At 43.8% G+C, this 19,340-nt stretch overlaps 1 protein-coding gene across 1 annotated transcript in view; it reads right to left on the reverse strand.

Annotated features, from left to right (window-relative positions):
- Nucleotides 1-19,340, reverse strand: part of dpydb (dihydropyrimidine dehydrogenase b) — a 70,079-nt gene that overhangs the window by 47,821 nt on the left and 2,918 nt on the right. The window contains 4 exon segments of the mRNA XM_034183269.1: nt 2,292-2,453; nt 2,654-2,741; nt 8,061-8,143; nt 8,234-8,344. Of these exon segments, the coding sequence (XP_034039160.1) occupies nt 2,292-2,453; nt 2,654-2,741; nt 8,061-8,143; nt 8,234-8,344 (444 nt within the window).

The following is a 19,340-nucleotide window of genomic DNA, read 5'->3' on the forward strand; positions in this document are numbered from 1 at the left end:
CCCAAACATGCTCAATGGGTGACATATCCGGTGAGTATGCCGGCCATGCAAGAACTGGGACATTTTCAGCTTCCAAGAATTGTCTACAGATCCTTGCAACATGGGGCTGTGCATTATCCTGCTGCAACATGAGGTGATGTTCTTGGATGGCACAACAATGGGCCTCAGGATCTCATCACGGTATCTCTGTGCATTCAAAATGCCATCAATAAAATGCACCTGTGTTCTTCATCCGTAACAGACGCCTGCCCATACCATAACCCCACCGCCACCATGGGCCACTCGATCCACAACATTGACATCAGAAAACCGCTCATCCACACGATGCCACACACGCTGTCTGCCATCTGCCCTGAACAGTGTGAACCGGGATTCATCCATGAAGAGAACACCCCTCCAACGTGGCAAACGCCAGCGAATGTGAGCATTTGCCCACTCAAGTCGGTTACGACGACGAACTGGAGTCAGGTCGAGACCCCGATGAGGACGACGAGCATGCAGATGAGCTTCCCTGAGACGGTTTCTGACAGTTTGTGCAGAAATTCTTTGGTTATGCAAACCGATTGTTTCAGCAGCTGTCCGAGTGGCTGGTCTCAGACGATCTTGGAGGTGAACATGTTGGATGTGGAGGTCCTGGGCTGGTGTGGTTACACGTGGTCTGCGGTTGTGAGGCTGGTTGGATGTACTGCCAAATTTTCTGAAACGCCTTTGGAGACGGCTTATGGTAGAGAAATGAACATTCAATACACGAGCAACAGCTCTGGTTGACATTCCTGCTGTCAGCATGTAAATTGCACGCTCCCTCAAATCTTGCGACATCTGTGGCATTGTGCTGTGTGATAAAACTGCACCTTTCAGAGTGGCCTTTTATTGTGGGCAGTCTAAGGCACACCTGTGCACTAATCATGGTGTCTAATCAGCATCTTGATATGGCACACCTGTGAGGTGGGATGGATTATCTCAGCAAAGGAGAAGTGCTCACTATCACAGATTTATACTGGTTTGTGAACAGTATTTGAGGGAAATGGTGATATTGTGTATGTGGAAAAAGTTTTAGATCTTTGAGTTCATCTCATACAAAATGGGAGCAAAACCAAAAGTGTTGCGTTTATATTTTTGTTGAGTGTATTATATTTATAAGACATCAGCATTACAAAAACAAATGTTGGGCAATTGTTTTGATTAAAATGAATGGCATTTGGCTTACGTCTAAAACAGGTTAATCCAGGCAGCGCCGGGTACCCCAGCTTGTGTGTGTATATATATATTCGGGCGTCCCAAAAAAATATGCAACATTTTATCAGCAAAGAAAATGGTCAAAGCATATGTCTAGGAAATAAATTTATGGCTGGATAGAAAGCTGAAAGGTTGAGGTTTTTCATACCAATGTCAATATCGGCCTGCATTTTGTCAGTGTCTTAGACAACATGTTCAATGTAGGCCCCGCGTTGGCCAATTACGGCCTGCAAACGCTTTGGGGAAAGTGTCCTGAGGAATGTTTTGGATTTCTTGGCAGATGTTTTCCTTCAATGCATCTATGCTTGGCATCAACATAAACTTCAGGGTCTCTGCAAGTAAAAAAGAAACATAAGTGATTAAGTAGACGTGAAATTCCATGTTTGTTTGCTTAAGGGTCAAACCGAGTGTTTTAAATGTTGTAAATTTTTTTGGGACACCCTATATATATATATATATATATATATATATATATATATATATATATATATATATATATATATATACACCAAAGAAGGAGCAGTGATCACAAAGACACTAGATAATAGTGTCATTGCTTTGTATCTTCATTCTTTTAAGCAGTCTGCTTTCATATTCTCCATTAAGGAATGAGCTGTGTACCGTCATAAATAGAGTTTGAACACTGAGCAGCACAGTGGTGCAAGCAGTTAGTACACATGTCTCTCAACAAATATGTCCACGGTTCAAGGCCATCCATGTCCAATCTACATCTGAATTTGTGTCAGGAATAAGCCATCGGATGTAAAACCGGTGCCAAATCAACACTTGGATCCATATCGGAACTGCTGTGATGACCCTGAGTAAAACAGGAGAAGCCCAAATAAGATACAGTACTTTAAATTGAGTTTGAGCATCACTTTAAACTGCAGCATAAAAAGCATAAATCGGAAGAGTACACACATAAATGTGTATCTACAGTTGGTGCGGTGGCACAAGTGGAACTCAGTGTGACTGATTTTAGTAGCAATTGTTCTAAAATATGTACTACATGATTTACACAAACACGTTGACAGGTACACTCATATTAAACGTACCTCAGTGGCAAACTGCTGCAAGCCCCCAATGTTAATGGGTCCTTCCTCACAGGCGTAAAGGTTACAGCCTCCTACACACAGCTCTGAAGTGGGACAAACCATTCCACAGGTCAAACCAAGAGGGTTATCAGAGAGGATAGCCCTCGCTGCTCCATAGTAGTTCTGCACACATGCATACAAACACATAATAAATAAAAAGCTGATGTCATGTCGCTTTATGCTTTTCTTGATGATGGAACTTCATCGTTTGTCTGCAGTTCCCTTCAGTTTGACATTTCTGACCATCATCTCAGGTACGTGCACTAATGTGCATGATGTCCATATTTCTATATGCATGTATTCACATCTGCATTTTACAGTACCTTATTAGAAATACTGGTAATGAATGACTTGATGTCCAGGTTGGTAGGGCAGCTCTTCTGACATGGCGCATCAGCACATTTTAAACACCTAAAGACAAATTTCACTTTTATTTGACAGTTCAGTCACGTAATAAAAATTTAAAAAGTAATGCCAGCCAACAACTTTGCTTTGAATCACAAAGGAAAAAACAGAAAATAGAGGAATGAATGTACATTCATTCCTCTATTTTCTGTCCACACCTGTGACACTTCATTGGAATTAGGGTTGTATATATATCCATACACAACCCTAATTCCAATGAAGTTGGGACATTGTGCAAAATGTAAATAAAAACAGAATACAATGATTTGCAAATTCTCTTCAGCCTCAATTGAATACACCACAAAGACAAGATATTTAATGTTCAAACTGATAAACTTTATTGTTTTTGTGCAAATATTTGCTCATTTTGAAATGGATGCCTGCAACACATTTCAAAAAAGCTGGGACAGTGGTATGTTTACCACTGTATTACACCATCTTTCCTTCTAACAACAGTCAATAAGTGTTTGGGAACTGAGGACACTAATTGTTGAAGCTTTGTATGTGGAATTCTTTCCCATTCTTGCTTGACGTTATGACTTCAGTTGGTCAACAGTCCGGGGTCTCTGTTGTCGTATTTTGCACTTCATAATGCATCACACATTTTCAATGGGCAACAGGTCTGGACTGCAGGCAGGCCAGTCTAGTACCCGCACTCTTTTACTACGAAGCCACGCTGTTGTAACACGTGCAGAATGTGGCTTGGCATTGTCTTGCTGAAATAAGCAGGGACGTCCCTGAAAAAGACGTTGCTTGGATGGCAGCATGTGTTGCTCCAAAACCTGGATGTACCTTTCAGCATTGATGGTGCCATCACAGATGTGTAAGTTGCCCATGACATGGGCACTAACACACCCCCATACCATCACAGATGCTGGCTTTTGAACTTTGCGCTGGTAACAATCTGGATGGTCTTTTTCCTCTTTTGTCCGGAGGACATGACGTCCATGATTTTCAAAAACAATATGAAACGTGGACTCATCAGATCACAGCACACTTTTCCACTTTGCATCTGTACATTTCAAATGAGCTCAAGCCCAGAGAAGGTGGTGGCGTTTCTGGGTGTTGTTGATGTATGGCTTTCGCTTTGCATGACAGAGTTTTAACTTGAACTTGTAGATGTAGCAATGAACTGTGTTAACTGACAATGGTTTTCTGAAGTGTTCCTGAGCCCACGCAGTAAGATCCTTTACACAATGATGTCGGTTTTTAATGCAGTGCCGCCTAAGGGATCGAAGGTCACTGGCATTCATTGCTGGTTTTCGGCCTTGCCGCTTACGTGTAGAAAGTTCTCTAGATTCTCTGAATCTTGTGATTATATTATGGACTGTAGATGATGGAATCCCTAAATTCCTTGCAACTGAATGTTGAGAAATATTGTTCTTAAACTGTTGGACTATTTTTTTCATGCAGTTGTTCACAAAGTGGTGATCCTCGTCCCATCTTTGCTTGTGAACGGCTGAGACTTTTGGAGATGCTCCTTTTATTACCCAATCATTACACTCACCTGTTTCCAATTAGGTGTTCTTTGAGTATCCATCAACTTTCCCAGTCTTTTGTTGCCCCTTCCCAACTTTTTTGATACATGTTGCAGGCATCTATTGCAAAATGAGCAAATCTTTGCACAAAAACAACAAAAGCAAAGTCTATTTGTTTGAAGATTAAATATCTTGTTTTTGTGGTGTCTTCAATTGAATATAGGTTGAAGAGGATTTGCAAATCATGGTATTCTGTTTTTATTTACATTTTACACAACATCCCAACTTCATTGGAATTGGGGTTGTAGAGGAGGTGGCTGATGATCACTCCACTTCTGTCCTATATCTGTACCTACTGTTACTTTTGGGATTCTGTACAGAGTTAAACAAATGCACAGTTTGTTCCACAAACATTCCTTGATTTGCACGTGTTTTGCGATCCACAAACACAAATTTCTGATTTGTAACTTATGTGTTGGTTTTTAGAAATAAATGTGTATTTGTAAATATATAATTTTTTTTTCATTTGAAAAAAAAAGGCATTTGCAAAACTGAAAATTCTGTTTGTGAAGTGTGATTTAGCATTTGTGGATCACCAATCACACGCATTCATCGCTTTGCTCAGTTACGGAATTTTGAGACATTCTGAGCACCAAACTGCTCAGAGGTTCATAAATATGTAGCTTGCTATTCAAAGTGCTATCCAGTAGATGGCAGTGTTGTTCTATGCATTTTGACACCTTCACTCGAATTCAGCAACAGAGGGGGCGGAGATTTCTACATCATTATCTGGCTTTTCGGGAGCCCTGAGAACAAGGCGGATAATCACCATCTTGTCTTTGCATCAGGACAAAGCAAAACACTCAGTCTGGGAATTATAACCACAATATTAAGAGGAAGAAAGCAGAAGAACAAGTGACGGATATCACCCTGCTGGGAGAAGCTGTTTGGAGTGATGCCAGGTTGAGGGGGAACTGATCAGACTCAGAAACAAAGAGCAATATCATTTCCCATAATGCCTTTTGGTGCCTTTGTCGGTTAACATGCAAACTTTCAGAATTAGCATGTTACTTTAAAAGATATGTGCGATATTTTTACTTGCGAGTTGCAGTTAATGTCAATAAACTCTCCAGAGTTTGTTTAATGTTTATAAATGAAACGATGAGTGAAACTGATTGGATGGATCTGTAATGGCGCGTTCACACCAGGCACGACGTGAGCGACAGCAGCGACAGGTTGCCATGTAATCCCTATGGAAGGACGCGTTTTGGCGCCAAGCCGCACATCGCAACGCAATGGACGCGAATGAAGCGACGCGAGTGAAGTGATTTTGAGCGATTGGCGCGTTTGTGGCGCAATATTGCGTCACGTCGCGTTGCCCTCCTCCCAGTGTTGAAAAAACTGAACTTTTTCGTCTTGTCGCGCCGCAATGACTAATCAGGGACTGAATATGCATTGACGTGGAGATGTCTGGAGTTTGACCGTTTTTGGTATGGGCGATGCGGGCTGCGGCCCGGGGGCCATTTATGGGGGGGGCACTGTGGGCACAATCACTTAAAAAAATAAAAAATAATCTCCACAGCAAAATGTCACTTGGCGCCCCTGTTTGCCATCTGAGAGAAGCAGTGGGGAGGGGAGGGGACAGTTCACTCACTTCTGGGCAGAGAACATGCTATTCTCTTGTTTATGTTCTCTAGAGAGAACATGCTGTTCTCATGTTATGTTCTCTCTGCTTCTGGGTTTCTCTGGCCGACTCCAGTCGATCGCATGAAAGAGAGAGAGAGAAGCTGTTCAGAGAAAGAGAGAGGGAGTGAGAGACAGACAGACTGCAGCCGGTCAGAGAGAGAGAGGTGGATTCATCGACTTTTCCTGGTGTTATTAGAGACGAAAGCACAATAAGTGTTTCTCCTTTCTCCTCCACTCACACTGAAAAAGAGGTGGACATTCACCAGCATGTTCCTCCATTTCATTGGCTGAGCGCGCCTTAGTGAACGCTTCTGATTGGCTCACATAGATGCCAGACAGTCTGTTTTCCACCTCTGTCTTTGCAACTGCACATTTATTTTTCGTCACATAAAATCAGTGACAGCGCCAGGAAATTTTTGTTGGAGGGGCTCCACAAAATATCGTCGAAATGAACAATATATAGTAAATTGCTTTATAAATACCAAGATATATATTTTAGTCACCCGTGCTCCTCTAAAATGTGGTATCAATGCACACACACATCACTTAGAATGATTGCATTAATCACTTTGCTCAGTTATGCAATATTGAGACATTCTCAGCGCAAAACTGCAGTTGAGATCCACAAATATGTCAGTCGCTATTCACATTTTTGGCAGAATTATTGAGGGGGCTGAAGTGGGGCTTGACTCATTATTGGGGGCTTAAGCCCCCCAAGGCCCCCCCTTTGTGCCGCCACTGCATAAAATTCTATTCATAAATTGTTTTTGGCCCAAGTGCTGTAATTTTTTCATTGACCCGCAAATTTAAACCAGAACAACAAAATAATAAATAAATGTCGAAACTGCGTCTGCCTGTGTGTCATGTCAATTCTGGGCAGAGTTTTTTCTTTAACTGTCAAAAATAAATTGCTGCATTAAATACCAGACTTAAGAAAACTAAAGCAAAAAACAAACAAACAAACACAAAAATACAAAAAAACAAACAAACAAAAACCGTTTGATATGGCTTGGTAGATTTTGATACACTGTCAACTTTAAAAGTAGATATTGGGTCAAAAAAGGCTGGGCACCCCTGCTCTAATGGTGGGTGGGTGGAATTAGTGCACTGAAGTAGTCTTGGTGGTGGTTTGTTTGCCTTCTCGCTATCATGCTTACAAAGTTAATTTGCTTATATTACAATAATTCAGTCTTAACAAAACAAGATCTAATTTCACCATAAAATAGTACTCAAAATGGTCAGTGAAATTGTCAGGGTTTTTAAAATTATTATTTTACACACTGCTAAATGGCATAAACTGGACTTTGTAGGAGGGATGCACTACTACTACTACGATTAATAATAATAGTAGTAATAGTAAATTATTTATGAGACATTGTGAGGTAAATTGGCTAGTTACAGGGAAATAAAATAATTCTTTAACTCATGCAAACATAAATTTCTGTTATTTTTTGGGTGAACGGAAGAATTCGCAAATATTAAAAGAGTAATGTGTGTAAAATTAACACATGCTTCAACAGAAAAATGACTCATGCTTGTAAAAAAAAAACTGTTCCAAGTTCAGTTATTATTTATATCCATCATTTGGGTTAACGTTGGGGCCTGTAATTAGCCCTATATTTTCATATCTGTAGGTAGTTTCAAAGACAAACATTTGCTACAACTGTATTTTGTGACAAAGCATAGTTTAACCAGTCATAACTAAAAGTGTGCCAGGCATCAAATTTGAGGCAGTAACCAAGGAGCTAATTGTTCCTCCCTGAAAGACAGATTAATAAAGCGTCTAATGACAGATATTTAGCATGTACGGGTGTGTTTATTCAAATTTACAATTCATGAATGTTTTGTATAACTGACTATATTGTAGTCTATGGTCTTTTGATGTCAATTTCAAAGAAAATTTCAGGGGCACTTCAAAAAATATAAAAAATAATAATTACAATAAAAATGGATGTTTGTCCAAAATTTTGTGGGGGGTTTTTGGGGTGGGGGTGGGGGCGCTCGGAGAGGGTCTCGCCGGGGGAGTAATTCAGTGTAGAACCGCCACTGCGCGCACACACACACACACACACACACACACACACACACACACACACACACACACACACACACACACACACACACACACACACTAGGTTGGCAGCTGGTTAATCACTGCGACCTCAGTGCTTCTCGAAGAGCTCCACGTTCACTCAGTGTTGTGTGTTTGATGTCATCAAAGTTGTTCTCCAACTTTACACAAGACTGAAACAAAAAAGTGAAAGAATTTGCTTTGAAAAATGACATCATCAACAAGTTATGTATGCTGATGTATGTTTGTGTGGTCTATCTTACATCACAGTTCCTTTCAGGATTTCTCTTCCAGTGTTTTTTTTCTTTCTTCTTGGTTGTTGTGGATATGATCTGAGCGTGAATCTTCACCCTGGGATTTAGAGCCAGGATACTCTATCCAACAAATACATTAGTATGTAAATAAAATGAAATGGATCCATAAACAGACAACAGAAATTACTTTATGACAGATATGTTTGTTTTATTTGTTTATTTTTCATCTATATTGACACACTGTAGGCGAACTTACATGGTTAAAATGCTCACATTCCTTGTTAACAAGGACAACAAGGAATTTTAAAATCAAGATAAAATTGTATCAGAAGAACAAATTATATATTTTTTTCACTTAACTTAGACATTTAAGACAGCCCTTTCACTCATATTTTGGAGTTGAACAACATTTTACACTGTACAGTGCATCTGGAAATTGTTCACAACACCTCACATTTTCCACATTTTCTTATGTTACAGCCTTATTCCAAAATGGAATTTTTTTCCCTCATATTTCTACACGGAATACCCGCAATGACATGTGAAAAATGTTTTTTGTTTTTTTTTTTAGATTTTTGCAAATTTATTACAAATAAAAAAGTAAGAAATCACATGTACATAAGTGTTCACAGCCTTTGCCATGAAGCTTGAAATTGAGCTCAGGTGCATCCTGTGTCCACTGATCATACGTGAGATGTTTCTACAGCTTAATTGGAGTCCACTTTGGGCAAATTCAGTTGATTGGACTTGATTTGGAAAGACACACACCTGTCTACATATAAGGTCCCACAGTTGACAGTGCATGTCAGAGCACAAACCAAACATGAAGTCAAAGGAATTGTCTATAGACCTCTGAGACAGGATTGTCTCGAGGCACAAATCTGGAGAAGGGTACAGAAACATTTCTGCTGCTTTGAAGGTCCTAATCAGCACAGTGGCCTCCCATCTTCTGTAAATGGAAGATGTTTGGATCCACCAGGATTCTTCCTAGAGCTGGCCGCCCATCTAAACTGAGAGATCGGGGGAGAACAGCATTAGTCAGGGACGTAACCAAGAACCCAATGGTCACTCTGTCAGAGCTCCAGTATTCCTCTGTGGAGAGAAGAGAACCTTCCAGAAGGACAACCATCTCTGCAGCAATCCACCAATCAGGCCTGTATGGTAGAGTGGCCAGACGTAAGCTACTACTTAGTAAAAGGCACATGGCAGCTCACCTGGAGTTTGCCAAAAGGCACATGAAGGACTCTCAGACCATGAGAAACAAAATTCTCTGGTCTGATGAGACAAAGATTGAACTCTTTGGTGTGAACACCAGGCATTGTGTTCAGAGGAAACCAGGCACCATCCCTACAGTGAAGCATGGTGGTGGCAGCATCATGCTGTGTGGATGTTTTTCAGCGAAAGGAAACCGGGAGACTAGTCAGGATTGAGGAAATGATAAATGCAGCAAAGTACAGAGACATCCTGGATGAAGACTTGCTCAAGAGCCCTCTGGACTTCAGACTGGGGCAACGGTTCATTTTTCAAAGTAAACTGAACAAAAATATAAACACAACACTTTTGTTTTTGCTCCCATTTCCCATTTCAAGTTGCTGATTTGAACCGGTCAGTATCTGGTGTGACGACCATTTGCCTCAGGCAGTGCAACACATCATCTTCGCATAGAGTTGATCAGCAGCCAGATGCCATCGATTGTGAGCATTTGCCCACTCAGGTTAGTTACGACGATGAACTGCAGTCAGGTCGAGACCCTGATGAGGACAACAAGCATGCAGATGAGCTTCCCTGAGATTGTTTCTGACAGTTTGTGCAGAAATCCTTTGGCTCTGTAAACCGATTGTTACAGCAGCTGTCCGGGTGGCTGGTCTCACACGATCTTGGAGGTGAACATGCTGGATGTGGAGGTGCTGGGCTGGCATGGTTACACATAGTCTTTGGTTGTGAGGTTGGCTGTATTGCCATATTCACTGAAACACCTTTGGAGACGGCTTATGGTAGAGAAATCATTATTCAATTCACGGGCAACAGCTCTAGTGGACATTCCTGCAGTCAACATGCCAATTGCACGCTTCCTCAAAACTTGCGACCTCTGTGGCATAGTGCTGTGAGATAAAACTGCACATTTCATTGTGGCCAGCCTAAGGCACACCTGCGCAATTATCATGCTGTATAATCAGCATCTCGATATGCCACACCTGTGAGGTGGGATGGATTATCTCGGCAATGTTATGCCCCGCCCAGTTCCAGGCTTCAGTCCTTATTTTCCCTCTTTATTTGGTTCTGCTCCTTCTGCCCCAGCCTTGTTTTATTAATTGCCATTTTCATGTGTTTATTCTATGTTCTATTTTTGCTTTGGCACTTTCTTTCTTTGTTACTTTTATACTTCAGCCATGTTCCAGTTCCGTTCTAGTTTTGTTCTATCAGTCTGTGTTTTCATGGTTTATCATCTAGTTATTGTTTGCCTATTTTTTGCTGTTCTCATTTCTGTTATGTAGTACTGTTATGCCAGGGTTTGTTATCACTTAGTTTCTGTTTTTCTTATAGTTTTGTCTGCCTGTTCCGGCTTAGTTTGGTCAGTGTTTAATTTCCTATTATTCTGTTTATCATCTTCTGGTTTGCTTTTAAGTCCTGTTCAAGTTTAGATTCCTCATGTTGTCTTTGTATGATCTTTAGTTGTCTTGTCGGTAATCTCTTCACTGCTCACTTGCACCTGTCTGTCTCATCCTGTCTTCGTCTCCTCCGTGTCTGCACTCTTCTCAGTTCTCACGTGTTCACACCCAGCTTCATTGTTATCACTGTCTTCTCTCAGTCCACTGCACTCTTGTGTCCTGCACTTTCTCATCACTGTTGGCCACGCCCCATTCATCTGTCATTTACTTGCCCATTTGTCACCGCCTTTCTGCATCTATTTTGCAGCTTAGTTTACACCTGACCACGCCCCCTTCCAGGCCCGTCCTCCACCACGTGCACCTCATTATCCTATTACCACCTGTTCTTATTTAAAATGCTTCAGTTCACTTGTGTGTATCAGACATTTAGTGAACAAATGCAATCAACAGTCAGAAAACTCCTCCCCTACTGGCTGTGAGAACACTGCGCACCAACATGGAACAATTTTTCAACTGTTGAATCATCACAGCTGCAGTGACAAACCAGATGATTTATTCACAAACACAGATCTTAAGGCGTATTTATTTATTTGAGTGTAGCCCCACCCATATTTGTATGATAGAAATCACATATGGTTTTGAAGATATTTCAGAGAAATGACCATCAGTTTATTTAAAGGAGAAAATCAAGTTTAGAACACAATCATAATTTTCCTCTTATCTTTGTGAAGACTGTTAAACATTCTTTAATAATTCAATTAAGTAAATAATTGCTCACTAAGGTACTAAGACAATAATTGCTTTCTCTGAGCTGATCATATCCATGTTGATTAAACTCTTTACACATAATTTAATGCTATGGTTGTGTAATTCTTTAAAATATACTTTCAGGTGTCATAATACTCAGAGCATCAGAAAGGTATCACTATAGAAAGTGTGATAGTAACTCTGAAGGGTGAAAGGGTGACTATTATATAACCTCAGGCAAAGTGTTAACTTTAACTTATTAAGACTTTGCAATCATGGAGCAGGTGATTAGAGAACCTGCAGGGCCTGTACTCTAAATGTGGGCATGTGTAGCCTAGCAGGGAAATTAGTGCAGGAAATCCACTATGGTGACAGTGTAGTTTATGTGCCAGGAAGGGAAATTTTTCAAGTTCAGACTAGAGTGGTCCTGAAAAACAAACTTCTTCATTTTTTGGTTCCTTCAGAGGAAAAATAAATTTGGTGAAATTTCATGAAATTTGAAAAATATCAAAGTCAAACTCAAGGGAGAAATTTGTCTTGGGCAGAGGGGTCCGCTACACAAACAACACATACCACCCATGCCTCAAAAACAATTACATAACAGATCAAAATTAAAATACAAATACATAATCAACAAAACCATACCAGCTTTTTAGTGCAAATTCAGCAACACTTGACCTTATACTATCTTTCCTGCTCATTTATTATGAGCTTCACTGACAAGACAACACTCCCTTTATATGGCACCCCGTAAGCACATACGAGGTCTGTTAGAAAAGTATCCGACCTTTTTATTTTTTTCAAAAACCATATGGATTTGAATCACGTGTGATTGCATCAGCCAAGCTTGAACCTTCGTGCGCATGCGTGAGTTTTTTCACGCCTGTCGGTTGCGTCATTCGCCTGTGAGCAGGCTTTGAGTGAGGAGTGGTCCAGCCCCCTCGTCTTTTTTTTCATTGTTTAGGAATGGCTCAGAGACTGCCGGTTGATCAAAATTTTTTCAGAAACTGTGAGGCACATCCAAGTGGACACCATTCGAGAAATTCAGATGGTTTTCAGTGAAAATTTTATGGGCTTTAGAGAGATTAAGGAGTGTTACTATTGCTTTAAGGACGGCCCACAGTGGCTGATGGCGCGCCGCGCTCCGAGCCGCAGTCGACATTGCAGAACGACCATTTCATTTCTAAACGGATGGCTGTATGGATCCGTGACCATCGTGTGCAATTTCTCTGGTTATCACAAGAGCTGGACATCAACCATTTTCTGGCAGATTTCACTTTTAACTAGAGATTTTGTCATGGAAAGCCGCGCGGAGGCTTTGCGCGTCACGATGGATTCGCTGATGAAGCGAGACAAAACCACCTCCGTTTTGGTCTCACAGGATGGCTTTGAGATGGCTTTCAGACAGCTGTCAGTGGTTTTTCAGTCGTGTGATTATCCGAGAAATTGTGGATGTGCCTGGACATGCCAGAACATGTCCTGCGAGGCTTCATCACGGCGTTGCTTTGCGCCATGCAGCACTGCTGCGACGCGCGAAGCCACTGCTCCTCTTTCCATGACAAAAACTCCACAAAATGAATGTGCCGTTCATTTCCAAACTGGACGCTGTGTTTTATCCGGGATGTCATCTGGCTAGCACAGGAACTGTGAAAAGACGTGGACATCAGCACTTTTTCAGCACACTGAGACAGACGTGCGGAGGAATTCCGCGCGTCGCGGCGATGCCGCATGGTGCAAAGCAAGGCCATGATGAAGCCTCACAGGACATGTTCTGGCATGTCCAGGCTCATCCACAATTTCTCGGATAATCACTCGATGGAAAAACCACCGACAGCTGTCTGAACGCCACCTCAAAGCCATCCTGTGAGACCAAAACGGAGGTGGTTTTGTCTCGCTTCATCAGCGAATCCGTCGTGATGCGCAAAGCCTCTGCGCGGCTTTCCATGACAAAATCGCTTGTTAAAAGTGAAATCTGCCAGAAAATTGTTGATGTCCAGCTCTTGTGATAACCAGAGAAATGGCAGACGATGGTCACGGATCCATACAGCCATCTGTTTAGAAATGAAATGGTCATTCTGCAATGTCGATTGCGGCTCGGAGCGCGGCGCGCCATCAGCCGCTGTGGGCCATCCTTAAAGCGATAGTAACACTCCTTAATCTCTCTAAAGCCCATAAAACTTTCACCGAAAACCATCTGAATTTCTCGAATGGTGTCCACTTGGATGTGCCTCACAGTTTCTGAAAACATTTTGATCAAGCAAAGCGGTAGTCTCTGAGCCATTCCTAAACAATGAAAAAAAAGACAAGAGGGGTGGACCAGTGCTCACTCAAAGCCTGCTCACAGGCGAATGACGCAACCGACAGGCGTGAAAAACTCACGCATGCGCACGAAGGTTCAAGCTTGGCTGATGCAATCACACGTGATTCAAATCCATATGGTTTTTGAAAAAAATAAAAAGGTTGGATACTTTTCTAACAGACCTCGTACTGCAGCATTATGGGCTTGCTTTTCATTGCTACGCTGATAACACTCAGCTGTACATGTTGGTAACTGTTGGTAAGTTTGTACACATAAAGTCTTTAGAGAATTGTCTTGTGTTAGTGAAAAGCTGAATGTCCAGAAATTTCTTACTTTTAAACTTTGACAAGACCAAAATGATGATGCTTGGTCCAGCGAGACATCAGCATCAGTTTGACTAGTTAACACTTAACCTAGGCCTGTGTGTTATACCTACATCACATTGACAAAGTGAGGAACCTTGGGGTAATTTTTGATCCCACACTGTCCTTGACTTCCACATTAAACACAATATGAGGACTGCTTTCTTCCACCTGTGACACTTAACTAAGATTCATCCCATCCTTATTCTGTTATGGTTTTAAATCTCAGGAACTGAGTTGGACCTCAAAATGCAGCGTAGCTGAGACACAAAAGGTAAGTGAAAAACAAAACTTTATTTCTTCTCAAAAAGAGGTAACAAACAGAGGCTCCAAAATCTCAGCACCAAAAACAAGTGTCTTCAAAGACAAAAACTAAAAACATCCAAGTGACCAAAAACAAAATTAGGGTGCAACAGTCCATAACATAAAACTACTGTCCAAAAGAGAGAGCAAGGACACTTACAAACCGTTGGAGAGGAGAGGAGGTGAGGTGAGGTGAGGTGACTGGCAAACATGTCAAAGCAAAACTGAACTTCACAGAAACAAACAGCCCGCAAAGCGAAAATAAACAAATGTGATTATATACATTTGGGTTAATTGAACTCTGGTGTGAGTAATCAGGAAGAACCAAAGCATGTGAGGAACAGAGGAAACAGAAAATAAACCCAGGCTCACAGTAGTCTCAAAAGAAAAGAAAACAACTGATCACCATAGAAAATAAACCCAGGTCATGAATAAATTAAGAATAAAGTGCCATTCCTGTAAGAGCACACGAGGAAACATTATAGGCAAAAAACATCAGAAGAAAACACTACTTCAAATAATTCAGATATGAAAATAACAAGAAATACCAAGAACGTGACAAAATAAAAACAGAAGAAAACATAAGTATGCGAGGAGGTGGGACCCTCGCAGCAGACAAAATGCTGCACTCCGATACCAAGTGTAACCAAGACAACATTCGGGCGCAGCTCTAAACCAGGAGCTATAGGAAAAGGTAAACACTACAACAGCACTATGTACCCCCACGCACAACAATCTAAACTTCTCATTCCATACACACACACACACACACACACACACACACACACACACACACACACACACACACACACACACACACACACACACACACACACACACACACACACACAGGGTATGGGAGGAAGAAGCACGTCCACGCCAGACAAACGTAAGTTGTGCAAACACACACCCTTTGAAGACCCATGCATGCTCACGTGTATTCTTGCACACTCATTCACAACACGCACATTAATACTCCCATAACATGCATGTATATAAAGATCGTGCAAACACACACACCTACGCATGCAACAGGACCCAAGCGTAAGAAGCATGCGTATTCTCACACAGGACATGAGGAACAGTACCTAAACCACCCAAAACACTACGACAACACAGACCCCAACATATTCAGGCGTTTGTCTCTTCTAGACTGGAGTACCGCAATGTTCTATTTTCTGGTTTACCGCAGTCCAGCATTAGGGCTCTCCAATTGGTTCAAAATGCTGCTACCAGACTTTTGACACGAAGCAGAACATTTGATCACATTCCACCCATTTTGGCATCTCTTCACTGGCTTCCTGTCCCTGTGAGATCAGATTTTAAGGTTCTGCTACTAGCCTAAAATTGTTCATAGACTGGCACCTCCCTACTCAGCTGACCTCATTAAACCCTACGTACCAGCCCGGGCTCTGCATTCTCAGGGTGCAGACCTACTTTGTGTCCTGAGGGTGAATAAAAAGTCTGTAGGCCACAGAGCCTTCTCTTATCATGCCCCTGTTTTGTGCAATGATCTCCCTGAGGAGATAAAACAGTCAGATTCTGTAGAGACATTCAAGTCCAAACTTAAGATGCATCAATTCTCCCTCTCGTATGGTTCTTTAAGCTTCCCTGTCAATTTACTGTTGGTGAACTTATACCTTAGGGAACGTTTTTTCCAGCCGACTGATTCTGCTTTTTTCTATCTATCCGAGGCACTGATGACATTGTGCAAGGCTGACAGCTGCGCACCACAGGGCACTGAACTACCCATGAGATGCCATGGCTGAAGTTGACACGGCGCACTCCAATCTGCTTCTGAAGTGTACTCTACCAGGAGGAGAAATTATGCTGTGGCCTACTGATGAGGTGATGGATGCATACTGGCCCTGCACTCCACGGCACTGGATGACCCCTGCCTGCGGCACCAATGACTGTGTACTCACCTCAATAATACATGTTGCTTTTGATGCTATTCTGGTTTTACTGTTTCGTGTTTCTACAACTTGGTAAAAACTTTGTAAAAACCTTGTAACTGTTAGAATGGCCTAAACAGTGGGTCACCCCTTTGAGTCTATTCCGCTTTCCTTCCTCAACATTATCAGAGGGAGTTTTTCCTTACCACTGTTACCTGTGTGCTTGCTCTAGGGTTTGGTAAGGTTAGACCGTGTGAAGCTCCTTGAGGCAGTTTTGTTATGATTTGGATGTTGGGAAAGTGTAGTGACACGGACCCACAACAGGGGGCGTAAATGAATGGACAATGAAAGAGTCGAATATGAACACTTTACTGTTGTGAAAGAGCACAACCAAAATACAGAGGATTACAGAATTTTTGCAAACAGTCAATCCACAGAGGTGATGTGTGGGCAGGCTCGAGGATAGAAGATGTCTGTCCTGAGAGGAACCGGAACCACACGATTTCCTCCGCCACCGAACCCGGAGAATACTGGAGCCGCCAAGTCCCGAGTCCCCAGGTGGCCACCGTCTCCGAATGTCGTATCTGGTACTGCTGGCGAGGAGCAAAAACAGTGAGATGTGGGTGCGTGCACACCCAGTAACAACAATGGTGGGAATTCCACCTCCACCTCTAACACAGTTCAACTCTGGTTGTCTCTGCTGTTCGGTGTGACAAGTGAATGCCCCTCACTTTGTCACCACTCCGCACTCTGCCAGACAACAACAGTGAGTAGTCTCCTGAAACAATATCACAAAATAGAAAAGTAACGTGCGTACGGCACAATCACGGCTGAGGTATTACCTTCACAGGTAGATGATATCTCGGCAACGAGGTGGAGATGACGTCCGGCTTTTATGGAGTGGAATGATGAAGATGGATGACAGCTGTCATGAGTTAATGAGTGACAGCTGTCACCCCCGGCTGTGTCCGTGGCGGCAGCGCCCTCTCGTGCCTGAAGCCCGCACTTCAGGCAGGGCACCCTCTGGTGGTGGGCCAGCAGTACCTCCTCTTCTGGCGGCCCACACAACAGGACCCCCCCCTCAACGGGCACCTCCCGGCGCCCGACCAGGCTTGTCCGGGTGACGGCGGTAGAAATCGGCCAGGAGGGCCGGGTCCAGGATGAAGCTCCTCTTTACCCAGGAGCGTTCTTCGGGTCCATACCCCTCCCAGTCCACCAAATACTGGAACCCCCGGCCCATTCGACGGACGTCCAGGAGCCGGCGTACAGTCCAAGCGGGCTCCCCGTCGATGATCCGGGCAGGAGGCGGCGCCGGACCAGGAGCACAGAGGGGTGAGGTGAGGTGTGGTTTAATCCGGGAGACATGAAGAACAGGGTCGATCTGCAGTGAAGCCGGGAGCTGGAGCTTCACTGCAGCAGGACTGAGGATTTTGACAATCTTGAATGGTCCAATGAATCTGTCCATCAGTTTGGGGGAGTCCACCTGCAGGGGAATGTCCTTGGTTGATAACCACACCTCCTGCCCGGGCTGGTATGCAGGGGCTGGGGACCGCCGGCGGTCTGCATGGGTCTTAGCCCTCATCTGGGCCTTCAACAAGGCAGAACGGGTGGTGCGCCACACCAGACGGCATCTGCGCAGGTGGGCCTGGACCGAGGGCACACCGACCTCTCCCTCCACCACGGGAAACAATGGGGGCTGGTACCCCAGACACACCTCAAACGGGGAGAGGCCGGTGGCAGAAGACACCTGACTGTTATGTGCATACTCGATCCAGGCCAGATGGTTACTCCAGGCCGTCGGGTGCGCGGATGTCACACAGCGGAGGGTCTGTTCCAATTCTTGGTTGGCCCTTTCTGCCTGTCCGTTCGTCTGTGGGTGGTACCCGGACGAGAGGCTCACGGTGGCCCCCAGTTCTCTGCAGAAACTCCTCCAGACTTGAGAGGAAAACTGGGGACCACGATCCGAGACTACGTCAGTTGGTATCCCATGCAGACGGACGACGTGGTGGACCAGGAGGTCAGCAGTCTCCTGGGCCGTTGGGAGCTTCGGGAGGGCCATGAAGTGGGCCGCCTTGGAGAATCGGTCCACTATCGTGAGGATGGTCGTCATGCCCTGGGACGGCGGGAGGCCCGTGACGAATTCCAGGCCGATATGGGACCAGGGGCGATGAGCCACCGGAAGCGGTTGGAGGAGTCCCTGGGTTTTTGAGTGGTTTGCCTTGCCCCTGGCACAGGTGGTGCAGGCGTGGATATACTCCCGGACATCGGCTTCCATAGATGGTCCCGGGGCGATAGGTGATCCGGAAGTCAAAACGCCCGAAGAACAGTGACCAGTGGGCTTGCCTGGGGTTCAGCCGCTTGGCGGTCCTGATATACTCCAGGTTCCGATGGTCAGTGAAAACCGTGAACGGCACAGACGCTCCCTCCAACAGGTGTCTCCACTCCTCAAGAGCCTCTTTCACCGCAAGGAGTTCTCGATTGCCGACATCATAGTTCCGTTCAGCCGGGGTCAACCTGCGAGAAAAGTAGGCACACGGGTGAAGAACCTTATCGGTCTCTCCGCTCTGGGATAGCACAGCTCCTATCCCTGAGTCAGAGGCGTCCACTTCAACCACAAACTGGCGGCAAGGGTCGGGCTTCACCAGAACTGGTGCAGTCGAGAACCGTCGTTTCAACTCCCTGAACGCAGCTTCGCACCGATCCGACCAGGTGAAGGGGACTTTTGGAGAGGTCAGGGCTGTCAGGGGGCTAACTACCTGACTGTAGCCCTTAATGAACCTCCTGTAGAAATTTGCAAAGCCGAGGAACTGTTGCAGCTTCCTACGGCTTGTTGGTTGAGGCCAATCTCTCACCGCCGCAACGTTGGCCGGATCAGGGGCGACGGAGTTGGAGGAGATGATA

The sequence above is a fragment of the Thalassophryne amazonica genome, chromosome 12 (genome assembly GCF_902500255.1).
Source record: "Thalassophryne amazonica chromosome 12, fThaAma1.1, whole genome shotgun sequence".
Classification (NCBI taxonomy): domain Eukaryota; kingdom Metazoa; phylum Chordata; class Actinopteri; order Batrachoidiformes; family Batrachoididae; genus Thalassophryne; species Thalassophryne amazonica.